Source organism: Capra hircus, chromosome 26 (assembly GCF_001704415.2).
Source record: "Capra hircus breed San Clemente chromosome 26, ASM170441v1, whole genome shotgun sequence".
NCBI lineage: Eukaryota > Metazoa > Chordata > Mammalia > Artiodactyla > Bovidae > Capra > Capra hircus.
This window is the reverse complement of record NC_030833.1, coordinates 34,678,445-34,691,734: the sequence shown is the minus strand read 5'-3', so window position 1 is coordinate 34,691,734 and position 13,290 is coordinate 34,678,445. Positions and strand designations below refer to the sequence as shown.

Genomic DNA, 13,290 nt, shown 5'->3' with positions numbered 1-13,290 from the left:
CAAAAACCTGTCCTTTGCTCAATGGAAATCACAGAGAAACACACTCCAGGCAGTGGTCTGGTCCTGGCACATGGAGAGGGATGGGATTCACCCCAATCCAGCTTCAAAAGTGAGGCATTCCTGGGAGCCCAGGCCTGCAGGAGGCTGGTGGATCTGCAGGGAGGGGAGGGCTGGGGCAGGGCTGCTAAGAGACCCACCCTGTCCGAGGCCCTGCAACGGGAGTCTGTGAGTCACTCAAGAGTTTCCTACTTTCCCGGATGACGAGGTTATCTCCCACCTCTGCACTAGGGGAACTTCTTCCTGAACCTGCTGCAGCAGGGACACTAAGCCTCACACCCTGCCCAGGGTTCTCTAAGCTTGGACCACAGAATGATGATAAAGGAGACGGGAAAAAGGGCCCACAACCTTCTCCTCTTGAACACGCATGTGCCTGCAGCCTCTCAACAAATAGCCTTTCTGTTCTATTGCGTAGAAACTGCTCTGCCATTGTTCCACCAGCTTCTCCCCACGTTCATCTGACCACAAAAGCCTGTTCTCCTGGATTCAGTAACAGCTAACATATGCCTTGGGAAAAGCTGTCGCCAAGCTCTTAGAGTCTCCACCGGCCTCCGTGGGCTTGGAGAGGGGACAGTGGTGAGGATCCTCCTTTTGGGGTCTCTGCCACCCACAGAGAGAGTTCACATGGACTCAGGGGTGTACACCTGTCACCAACTTAGAACAAAGCCTAGGAAGGACTCCCAGGTCCACACTCGTACCCGGAGTGGGATGCCCACTTCATCCATGCAAACATCGCTTAGGTCCTGAGTGCTCTTGGCCACCCGCCGGCTGTCATCCTTCACCTTCCTCTCGGCTGCCCTGCCAAGGGAGGTGGGTTTTTCCTGAGCTGGTGCCGAGTCCTGCTCTCCCACTCTTCTTTCCGAGACAGGATCTAGAAGAGAAAAGCAACCATTAGCTGAAGCTCTTGTGGTAGTGCCAAAGCAAATTCCCCCCAAACAATCCAGCTGGGGGAGAGTGTGTTTGCCAATTTGCAACTGGAAGGAGCTGTGCTTTGAGCACACCAGCACACCAGGGCCCAGCCCCTGGCTTCTGTAAATAAAGTTTTATTAGAACACAGCCACTGCCTGTGCCAATACATTATTTATGGCTGCTCTGGAGCTACAACAGCAGATCAGAGTAGCTGCGACAGAAACCATATGGCCTGTGAAGCCTAACATGCTTACCATCTGGCTCCCTTTTTTTTTTTTTTTTTTTTTGGTATTTATTCTTTATTTATTGAATGAAAGATCCTTTAAATTCTGCAGTGTTTGACAAATTTTTAAAAAGTTTCACACACATGATTTCATATAATCCCATAACTCTTTTCCCCCCTGCCCTTAAATTCTGCCCCTCCCCATACTGGTAACCACTAGCTTATTCTCTACATCTGTTTGCTCTGTTTTTTTTCACTAGTTTGTTGTATTTTTTAGAGTCCACATGTAAGTGATATCATCAGCATTTGCCTTTCTGACTTATTTCACTTAGCACAGTGCCATCCAACTCCACGAATGTTACTGCAAATTTTCACTTTTTCTGGCTGAGTAGTATTCCACTGCATGCGCACACCACATCTTCTTTATCCATTCATTTGTTGATGGACACTCACACTGCTTCCATACCTTGGCAACTGTAAATAACGCTGCTACAAACGCTGAGGTGTAAGTATCTTTTTGAATTGGTGTTTTGTTTTGTTTTTTTTTTTTTCCCTTCAGCCATATACCCAAGAATGGAATTTCTGGGTCATGGGGTAGATCTATTGTTTAGTTTTTCCAAGAAACCTCCATACCATTTTTCATCCATTTGACCCTTTAAAAAAAATATGTAGACGGTTGTGGTAAGTGCCCTACAGTGGTTTGTACCTGGTGCTCTAGAAATCCAGGTAGTTCTGATTCTTCTAGGAAGTCAGGAAACAGGTAAACCCACAAGAGGGTGGCCAAACACTACTTGGAAGTTCTTGTTTCACCTAGAGGAAGTTGCTTAACTTTTCTGTCCCTCTGTTTTCCCATCCAGATATGGGGATAACACTTCAACTGGCCAGCTCACATCCACGTGGGAAGGCCCTAATAAGACAGCGTATACCAAGTGCTCAGAAAACAGTAAACTGCTAAAAGGACATTAAGGTTTATTTAATCCAATTCAGGAGCAGAAGTTGCAGAGACCTAATAAACATAGCACGTGTGGTCTATAGATTATAAACTTAGTGTATTCTGTTATTCCAAGGCGCGTTATTTATTCACAGAGGGCATTTACTAAGTAAGCACCTGCCAGGTGCTGTGTGTTCACATGCACTGTGGATGCTATGCATTCATAGCGGGTGTACCTTTCCTCGCCTGGCCTTCAAGGAGCGCATGGGCTAGTGGCAGAAAGAGCAGGGCAGCCAGCAACGAGAACAGAGGCGACCAGGGCTGACAGAGGAGTCTGCACCCAGGTCAGCCAAGGAACTGGGGTTCAGGGCCACCTCTCAGAGGAGGGCTCAGTCAGACACATACAGGAGGGGAACAGTGCTCCCGGCAGAGGGAACAGCATAAGCAAATGCCAGGGGCCCCTGAACTCCTCCTCTGAGCTTATCCTGTGCCAGGCATTGTGTTAAGCTCTTCAAGTTCGTAACTCGTCTCATCCTTCCAATAACCCTGTGTGGAAGAAACTACCATCATCCCTCCATCCATAGGTAAGGGGAACCAAGCATAGAGAAGTCAAGCTGCCTTCCTGAAGTCACACGGCAGCACGTGGTCAAGCTGGAATTTGGCCTCGTGTCCACCTGACTTCAGCGGTCCTCTCTGAGCCACATCCTGTCTGGCCTTGCTCAAAGAGGGGACCAAGGTTTTGCACTTGAGAGACTGACCTGATCTAAACAGAGAAGTTGGGAGAGGGAAATGGGCTGGAGAAGGTAGGGAGACAGCTACCTCCACTCTTTTCGACAGAGTAGAAAGGCCATGGAGACCCTGAAGAAGCATGAGAGCAAAGCCCAGGAAGAGGTCCCAGCAGAGGGTGATTGTGGAGCCATCAGCACGAAAAGTGATGGCTGAAGGTAAAGAGATGGGTGAGGTCAGCAGAGGAGATAAGAGCAGAGTCAAGGGCCAAAGTCACATACTGAAGAATGCCATGGTTACAGGATGGAAAGCAAAAATAAGGCATCCCAGAAGCTTGCAGGAGTCACTGGAGGGATAGGAGATGAAACCAGAGAGGAACAAGCAAGTGTCACCGAAACCAGAGAAGACAGAGTTCCAAGAAGTGGGATGTTAAATGCGTCAGAGGAAAAAAGAAAAATAAAGCTGAGGCGGCAGCATTACCTTAGGCAAAAAGAGAGTCACAGGATCACTCTGGAGCACATTTCAGGAGGAGTGAGGGGGATGCCAGGTGGCAGGGAAAGGGAGGAATCCGTGAGCAGGAAGTGGGCAGTAAGTAGGAGCATGGAAGGAAGGAGTGTGTCAGGATCTGCCCAATCTCCAACAAGCTTCTGAAACAAGTACTCATTCTGGGGGCCGCAGAGAAATGTCTAAATACTCTGTGTGAGACAGCTTTGCGCTTCAGAAAACCCCATCATCTTTTTTTTTTTTTTAAGATATAGGGATTTTCATTCATTAAAATGATTTCTCATAGCACTGATTTTTAAAATTTTTTATACAATTTTCAAAGGTTATACTCCATTTATGTGTGCTGAGTCACTTCAGTTGTGTCCGACTCTTTGCAACCCTTGGACTATAACTCGCCAGGCTCATCGGTCCATGAGATCCTCTAGGCAAGAATACTGGAGTGGGTTGCCGTGCCCCCCATTTTTAGTTACCACAAAATATGGTGCGATCCCTCCTTGGAGCCTATCTTACCCCCGGCAGTTTGTATCTCCCACTTGCTCTTCTCCTCCCAGGTCACCACTAGTGGGTTCTCTACTTCTCTGAGTCTGCTTCTTTCTTGTTTTATTCACCAGTTTGTTGTATCTCTGACATCATCACCTTATGCTTTAAAGGATGCTAAGATCAGACTGGTTTTCAGACTGGTTTTCCTGGTTCTCAGGCTCCCAGGAAATTCTAATAGGAGGTCTCAAGGATTTGGCAGGAGGCCTGGGATGGTGGGGTGATGTCAGGGTGGGTGGATATTGACTTACCAGAGTTCACCCTTAACATGGCTCTGCTGAACACTCTCCTCCCCTCCCTGGAAAAGCTTTGTCTAAGTGTGATCAGGCAACACAGATGAGGCTGATTTCAGGCTTAGAGACGCTCACAGTCTGCACCCTCTACTGTCATCTTTTCAGGGAAAGATCACAGATATGCCAATCTCAGCATTTCCAGACCCAGAGTGACTCTTTAAGAAATTGTTAGGGCAGGTGGTTTGAGCAACAATCACTTAATTGCAAAACTCAGGCTGACAGTCCATCGATTTGCTCCCAAGCTGCCAGCATCCTTTTGATCTACAAAATTTAGCTCTGAATGATTTTATTTTAGAAGCCTGTGATCATGTGACTCGTGACTGACTGGGTTTCAATACACAGAGGGCTGAACTGCAGCCTCTAAAGAAATGTTTCTTTATACAGTGGAAATCCAAGGTGGCACTTCACTGTACCATGCAGGTAACAGGGCCACCCTCCAACATCTTAGGGGTTACAGTGAAGTCTTGCTGCTTTTTCTCACTAGGCAAACACATGACATCCTGGAGCACTTCCTTCTAGTGTTATACTATGCTTTCAAAGGCATGTCCTGGAAAGGGCCACTAAGTGAAGGATGCTGCTGACAAGCTGGACAGGGCATCTGTGTCTGCGAGAAGTGGAAAAGCATTTCTATTCTTCACACCCAAAGTGACTGAGGAACACAGCCACACTTGCACTTTCCTCGGGGAAGGGAGGGGGATCTCTCTGTACCCTATGCTGGCCCCTCTGTCCCAGCCTTTGTTTTCTGGTCTTTCTACAGTGGACAAGAGCTTCATGAGGCCAAATCCCAGGTCTCATTCCAGGATGAATCTCATTGAACATGAACCCTCTTAGAGGTTCAATACAAAATCTGTTATGAGAGGGAGGCTGGTGGGCCTTTCAGGGCCCATCACCACTGAGGCGAGGGGCAAAGCCCCACTCTCCTTACTCCAGAGCACCAGCCCCACCAGCCCTCTCTCCTGCAGGAGCTTCTGAACAAAACAGTGCTTTTTCTTTTTAAACAAAACTACTTTCAGTGAGTACCTACGTCACGTCCCACGCTATCAAACACGACTGGTGGATCTGTCCCAAAACTAAAGGATGGAAGCGCTGGGCTTATTTTAGAGCAGAGGAAGTGGCCTGAGTCTGCCAACATTAAAGAGAAGCCGTGATATTCACAAAGCATCTTAAGGGGTGCAAAGCACATGCCCCCCTCCTATCACTCAGGAGCCCTTATTGTTGCTGCTGAGTCACTCAGTTGTGTCTGACTCTTTGTGACACTGTGGAGTATAGCCCATCAGGCTCCTCTCACAGAGTTCTCCAGGCAAGAATACTGGAGTGGCTGCCATTTCCTTCTTCAGGCGATCTTCCTGACCCAGAGATCAAACCCACGTCTCCTGAACTGGCAGGTGGATTCTCTACCACTGAGCCACTTGGGAAGCCCCACAGGATCCCGACAGTGCCTCTCTGAGGCAGGAGAGAGGATTACCAAGCCTATTTCCCAGATGAGAAAACTGGTTCAGAGAGGTAAAGTCACTTCCCCAGGGGCAAACAGCTACTATGAAAGAAGGAAGAGTAAGGACCAAATTCTGTGTCCCTAACTTGTGTTGAGGTGCCCTTTCAGACTCCCAGAGGCAGGAGGGCGCCCATAGGAGCTCCTTTTCAGAGCCACCCTATTCTCAGCCACCTGGGCTGGAGCCAGGGAATGAAGTGGGCTGGAGCAAGGCAGCTCCTGGAGGGGCCACAAAGGGCACCTGAGCTCAGCCACAGCTTGTCCTAACCCTGCAGCCAAGTACCGATAAAGTGGAGAGGGTGTGAGAACCCTGTATCTTCTCTACTGGGCTCTCCACGAATCACAAGGACTGCAGTGGGAGGAAGGGACCCAGGACTCACGGAGCAGCTGCTCAAGAAAACAGTGCTTCTGTTATCCACCAGATCAGGGTCCTCAAGCCCTGAGTTCATGAGCATCTGCAAATCCACCACATGTCATGTGCTTGCATACACGTGGTTTTTCCTTGAGACTGAATCTACCACCTTGTTTAGAGCCTCCAAATGAGTCTATGACCAAGGTTACAAGCCATGATCCCACACCATAAGCTGCTCCAGGGAAGCACAGTTCCCTGATATAGCCCCAGATCCTGGCTTGGTGCCTGATGCCGAGGCGCTCAATACAATAACAAGTGAACCAACTGACTGACAACGGTAACTCGCGTCTATCAAGCACTTTCGAGCACCAGTGCTAAGCTGTTGACAAGCAGAACCCAGGGGCACTACTGCTTTCCCTATTCAGCAGATAAGAACTGATTTCATAGTTTATATCATCAGGAACCTGCCTAAGGTCACACCATCAGTAAGTGGGAGAACCAGGATTCTGGCTAGGCAAAGTCGGAAGGAAATGCCTAAAACATTCCCATTCCTGGGTTCCCTCCCCACCCCAACCATGCCCCAATTCTGCACACTTATCAGAGTGAGCCCTGATACATGATTATACTTGCAGTCACTCCCTGCCACTGTTGACCCTTGAAGACACTTGCAACGCTGGTGCAGTTAGTACAGAGGGCAGGTCTAGAGCCACCGGGGAGTTGGAGAGAAATGCAACTTCTCGTCTACACCCATGACAACCAATCTCTAGAGGGGTGGCCCAGGAATCCGGGATTTGGCCAGCTCTCCAGGAGGGTCTGATGCCCCCTCAAGTTCAAAAGGCAGTGCTCTTCTGCCCTCTTCCAGGCACTGCTTGTCTGCAGGCTCTCCCCTAGGTCCATCATCCCAGGGTCACCTACTAGCACTTGGGGTTGCCAGCCAAGAAGAAGAGGACTTACCCACATTCCCCAGTCCCAAACCTGTCACATCCTAGCAGACAGACAGAAGCAATAGGAAGGTGCCTTCTTCAATGACACTGGCCAGGAGCACTCCATCTAAAGCCCAGTTCCTTATTGCTTTCGTTCAGAATAGAATGTTCTTACCCATCAAGGGACTTGTCACAGGCCCAGGGGACACATGTACCAGTTTGTACCATTAGGGTACAGCTACCAGTCTGCAAGTTCCAGGGAGGCAGCAACCATGCCTGTTTTGATCACCCTTGCAGCCAGCAATAAGCTGAGTTCCCAGCACATCAGAGAAGCTCGCGAGACTTCACTGACTGCACACATCAGGTGGTGGGCAGAAGATGGCTTTAGCAGGAACACGTGTTAATGTGTAAATAAATATTTCTCACTTACCTGAAAGGCTACTGAGTCGTTTCTGCTGTTCTGTGATTAAAAAAAAAAAAACACAGTGTAAGTGAGATTTACACAGACACAGTAAGACCAAGAAGTCCTGGCACAACTCGTTAGGATCCCCAAATCTGTGTCTCACTGTCCTTTGAGCTTAGATGCTAAACTGGTGTGTAGTCCAGCTGAATACAGGGGTATTAAAATCGCTCCATCATCTGGGTGTAGTGTCTCCTGTCCCTCCCCCACCAGGACTCAGAGAACTGTCACTGTTTTCTGGTTGTTTACATCCTGTATTAAGATGGTCTGATCACTGAAGGAGACCCTCAGCTCCCCTGGTCTCAAGAGAGCAGGACCTTATGCATCCCAGTCTTGGTGCCTCTGAGGAAATGGAATCATAACCATGGCAGCTACCATCTGAGGGCCTCTACACGCCAGACACTGTTTCCAGAGCTTTCACTCATGTTAAGGCGTTTAATCTTCACAATAATCCTAGCAGGTAGGTCAGCACTGGCTGAGAGACCTCAGTCAAGAGGCACAAAATGCCCATGACGACGCTGAAAATCAGAGCCGTGTCTAGAACCTGGGTCTCCAGGTTTCTTTTCAACTCTCTAATCACCAGGCCTGGCTATTTCTTAACATCAGAGGTCCATCGGTTTTCCCATCCTCCCAGCACCCTCACAGAGGGGGAGCCAGCATCTCCTCTGGAGAGTTTGGTGTGTACGTGCTTTGGGATAAGCACAGAAATGACCTTTACCTTCTACAGATGCTAAATATAAAGCAGCCACAATATAAAAATAGAACACTTGCCAGCCCCTGGGTGCTGTCATCATCCCCCTTGGCTGCGTCCCCATCCTCCTTCCAGAACCGGCATGGCAAGAGGTTAGCAGAGCGGCAGGGGAGCTCGCGGCCGGTGGAGCCGCCGCGTTCGTGTCAGGCACACGGACGAGGTTCGCACCAGCTGGACCACAGAAGCTCAGCAGAGCCCCAGCTCAGCTCTGCTGGCAACCTGTCAGATGGCACCGACCAATCACGTGATGCCTCAGCCTCAGTTTCCTTGTCTGTTAAAGTGCTCACTGAATCTATGGTTCCCGAATGCTGGTCTCCAAGCTGCAGGCAAGGCCTTGCAATCAAGAGGATGTTTACTCAACTGATGAGATGACGTGGTGTCCTGCCTCTGAGGTGTGGGAGAGCCTTTCTTTCCCAGGAGGAGATGTGTGCAATGTGGATCACAGCAGTTGCTTTTCAGGAGTGTTATTTAGGGCAAAGTTAGAAATGAGCAATCCTAGGGTGGTCCCCAGACTGTTTCACGTGACCATGAGATCCAGAAATTTGGGACCACCAAGCTCCTGTCCCCCAGTGTGGTCCATGGATATGTCTTTCAAGCTTGCTAAAATGTGCAGAACTTCTCCCCAAACCCTCCCCCGTCACACATCAAAGACCTTCTGAACCCAACTCCCAGAATTCTGGGTGCACTGTGACCAAGAGCCTCCCGGGCACCCAGACCCTCTTTCAGTCCTCAGGGTTTTCCAGTTCAAACTCTCCTCCCCAGACTGATGGTAAGCCATCTGCCCTCCAACACATGTGGGATGGGAAACTCCAGAGGGAGTGATGGGGGCGACGTGTTTACACAACTGTGAGAGCCGAGCCAGAGGTGCAGCTGGGGTTACTGTCACATTGTGCCCCTGGGCAGGAACAAAGGGAGCGTTTTCTACGATGACCACACCAGAACTCTAGAAGTGGATCAGAGTTATCATTCCCTCAGGAGACTTTGCAATAGTTAAACTGCTTTCACGGGTTCTGCTGATGGGGCAAAGCAGGGCTGCCAGGCCGGGTACATTACAAAGCAAAGCCCAAAACGCCTGACCTAAAGCAAGCTGATGACTCCCACTAGGGGCTTCCATTCTCCTGCACTCTTCTCACCTCCTTAAGGAGGTTACGGTTTACTCTTTATGGGAAGTTACCTTTTAATTCCAAACAATGAAGGTATTTGAACCCTTTTCGGAAGGACGTGTGATTCAGGCTGCAAGGTTCTGATGTTTAAGCCCCAAGGCAGGACATGGGACAAAAGAGAAAGGCAAGAACCAAAGGCATCTGAGTAAACAAGAAGATTCCATTTGTTCAGGGAAGAAACAAAAAGGAACTGCAGGCACCACTGTGCCCAGAAACGTCTCACTAGGTGTCATCAGAGGCAGCTGGCATTACACTTGGCATTTCCCAAAAACCAAGTTGCCTTGGGAATAAATCTTGTCTTTAGAGAAAATGCCTTTCCTTCTGGGAACTAAGTTGCTTCTTTATGAGTGAGTTTTGTTTTTTGTTTAAAAAGATGAGTCATAAAGAAGTTCATAGAGAACCAAAATTTCACTTTGTCCTGCATAACGGACACTTTCTGGGCAGAAAAAGCTACTGCCAGTAAGGGGTATCCCACTGCTGGAAGGAAAATGGGCTCTTCTGTAGCTTAGTGTGGGGTTGGGACTCTTCATCTTTTGAAGGACACAGATTCATGGGTGAAAATTAATTAGCAGAGCCCCACAAAATGAAAAAACAGGATTACTAAAATAACTAAGATTTGAGTGGGAAGATTTTAAGTGAGAGAAAATGTTTCATTCATCTGCTTTTCAAGTTAGAGACAGGAAACAGAAGAACTCCATTTAATATGGAAAACAATTAAAAATAGACTCCAGTCGATTTTCATCCAAGTTAACACAGAGAGGGAGGGGCAGGGAGGAAAACTATGAAGTGGGTGAGCAGGCAGTCCAGGAAGATTTGGTACTGAGCAGAGCTCTGAATACAATGATTAAACCTCCACTGTGCTTTGAAATTCAGACTCAAGAGCCCCTTTTACATTAGGAAACTGCTTTAAAACTTTACATTTTACAGTGAAAAGGACTTTTGTAGAGGGAAAGTTCATTCCTGCATGGAATTTCAAAAATGAAAATGTTCAGGACTTCCTAGGTAACCAGTGGCTAGAATTCTGTGCTCCCAGCGCAGGGGGCCCAGGTTTGTTCCCTGGTCAGAGAAACAGATCCCAGCATGCTGCAACCAAAACCCAGTGCAGCCAAATAACTAAATTAAACTTTTACAAAAAGGAAAACTTGGGACTTAGAATCATCTTCTGGAATTTTAAAGCAGAAAGGTAAATATATACAATGATTACCTCAAAGCACTCTTGTTTCCCCTAAGACACCCCTTCAGAGAAGGGGAAGAACCAACCAGAAGCAGTCAGAGAAGCTCTAGAAAACAAACAGGAAAGCCCTCAGCAGTGCTGTCTGGGGCCACTTAGCATAAGGGGCAAAGAATCACCCCAGGCCCAAGTCCCCAGAGGGCGCTGCTGAGGGGGCGCCCAGTGCAGCGACTTCTGGAGAATGGAGCCCATGAGTCACTAAGAGAAAGTTCAAAAGCTTCTGTTGTAGAGACACAAAAGCAGTTTCTATTTTAGAAAATTTCCCATCCGGTAGGTTTTCTTTTATTTTTAATTTTGGTGTTCGAAATTTTGCTTTCTAGAAATTCCATGTCACAGAACTTCAGGATTTAGAATGGTACTTAAAAGAGAGATGACAGCACCAAGATTTTCCCAGCAAAGCTCTGACTAGAATTCCCATGAGAGGAATTAAGGAGCAGACATTGTCCTTTCTGTCTTTTCGGAGCTCCCATCTGAGGAAAACTGAATACCCAGGCTTTGGGACACACGTCACCTGCTTATTCAGACACCTGGCCTCATCCCCACACGGGGCCTCTGTCTGCTATTGCGATCTACTTTGTGGGTCGTTGGAGGGAGTGAGCTGGGGCAGGCGGCCTTGGGGGAAGAATGGGATTTGTGAAAAATTCTGTGGAATGGCAGAATCCTTGCCGCAGACATCACAGGACAGCTAGGCTGATTCTGGCCAGCTGGGGGCGGGGTGCACCTCGCAGACCCCTTACCTCGATTGTGTTGCAAGAGCACAATAGTGGGATTGACAATCGTCGTGGAGGGGTAGGCAGATGATGGCTTGCTAACTGATGCAAAGGTCTGGGAATCAGTTCCAGCGTGGGATGAAGAAACTTCATTTAATAGAGGGCTCGAGTCCTGAAAAGGAAGCAATCATTGTCACTCAGTGCAACTACATGAAACCGAGAGATAAGGCTTTCTAAAAAGAAGATATTTCAAGCTTTACAAGGACCTTAAATATAAAAAGAAATGTAACCAGTGAGACATATTGGTTCTAGTTAGGAGTTTAATGTGGAATGTTTATTCTTTTTGTTGGGATTAGTAAGGGGAAAGAAGGAAGGTGAATGTTACTTGAAGTCTCAGCAACATCATTCATTATTTTCATCTGGTCAAAACTGTGGCTCAATCCGGTTACTGAAAAAGCAAATTCAAATCAATGTAGCATAACATGCGAAACTCATGCAATCCACAATGCAATTTCAGAATGAGAGTTGGTTTAATTGGGGGAAAATCAGGAAAGTTTAGTACTTATGTAAAGAAACACTGAGACACTATGAGGACGAGAAGCCATCGACATATTAATAAGAACAGGGAAGAGTTAAGTATTGGAGCTCTTGGAAAGCTGTTCTCATCTGTACCGCTGAACAACCCTACCAGCACTCACTGCTAGGACATTATCTATTCCTACTGCAGCATTTTTTCACGCCAATACTGAGTCACAAAGATCTCTGAAGACTTAAGAAAATCCTGATTTTGAGAGTCTGAGGTGTCTGCCAGAAGTACCAATAAAATTATTACTACTTCTATTACAGTCTGCATAATGGGAATCATATCGGTCTTTTTAGAGACATGAAAATAAGAGCTCAAAATGTAGTAAGGATATGTAGTTTCCTCTATCACTCCTATAAATTTTGCAAAGTTTCTATTTTGAAGCTTACAGACCCTAAAGCCAGAATAAAAGGTTTGAAGAACAAGACTGACAGTTACCTTCCAGATAAAAGTGTAGCTCAAAGCAATCAGTATGCTCCACCAGAGACCAAGGACTCTATAAGCACCTGCGGGACGGGGGCCCCGCCTCCCTTCCTTATCTTCCCCCCCGCACCTAGCACAATGACCTGCAGACCCCAGCGCTCAGTAAACACCACAGGAATGACAGGAGACATCTACCAGCTACAACTTCTGTAGCAAGGGAACACGTGCCCATCAAAAGAGAGAATGTGCGTGTCAGCACCCAGGACAGCACCTGACACACAGTAGGGGCTTCCTTAAAAATACCGGCTTGATCAGCCCACCTTTTAACAGCTGTTAGTTATGAGTGGCAGCTCAATTTAGTGAATAAAACCTTTCTCCAAGACTCGAGAGACAAAATATGATCTTGGACAAAAGTGCCTCAAAAACAACTACACCTGTACTCATTTACTTCCAAAGTGATGTAATAAAGACAAATGACATAGTGGTGTCAAAACTCTGCCACAATGCACCCAAGAAACACACACAAAGTCAGGCATACAGCTCTTTAAAGTGTAAGTGCCTGGGTGGATCACATGAACATTAAGCATCTCCTAGATTTTACTCTGGCATAAATCTTATTTCTGAAACATCACAAAAATGACTATTGGCTAAAAGAACTTGGATCGATTAACATGAAATTTTCTTCCTTCTTACTCTTCAATCACTGCAAATGGAGCAGATATAAACTCACGGTTTGCCCACCATCCACAGGAGCTCCTGGTTCTCTTGATAATTCTCACTCAATGCAGGAATCTGACCAGTTTCCTTTTTCACCTGTTACTCTGTACCCAAGGCCAAACCAGAAGTTATCAGGCCAAAGGAAGTCCACACCAGGCTGACCAGACAAGTTTGAGAAACTGAAGATACTGGCCCAACTAATCTTTCCTGGCACACCTGAAAAAAACTCAATATGAAAATCTAGATCTAAGCAAAGGACAAAGGTAGAATCACCTTTGTCACTGCAGTCATGTGACCTCTTTGTGACC

The 13,290-nt window shown here is 47.3% G+C and overlaps 1 protein-coding gene across 6 annotated transcripts in view; it reads right to left on the bottom strand.

Annotated features, from left to right (window-relative positions):
• Nucleotides 1-13,290, bottom strand: part of SORBS1 (sorbin and SH3 domain containing 1) — a 203,717-nt gene that overhangs the window by 76,025 nt on the left and 114,402 nt on the right. For all 6 annotated transcript variants that reach the window (XM_018041190.1, XM_013975107.2, XM_018041191.1 and 3 more), the window contains 3 exons: nucleotides 11,287-11,431; nucleotides 7,375-7,404; nucleotides 756-928 (listed from right to left, as the gene is read on the bottom strand). In XM_018041190.1, the coding sequence (XP_017896679.1) occupies nucleotides 756-928; nucleotides 7,375-7,404; nucleotides 11,287-11,431 (348 nt within the window). The remainder of the gene's footprint in view (nucleotides 1-755; nucleotides 929-7,374; nucleotides 7,405-11,286; nucleotides 11,432-13,290) is intronic.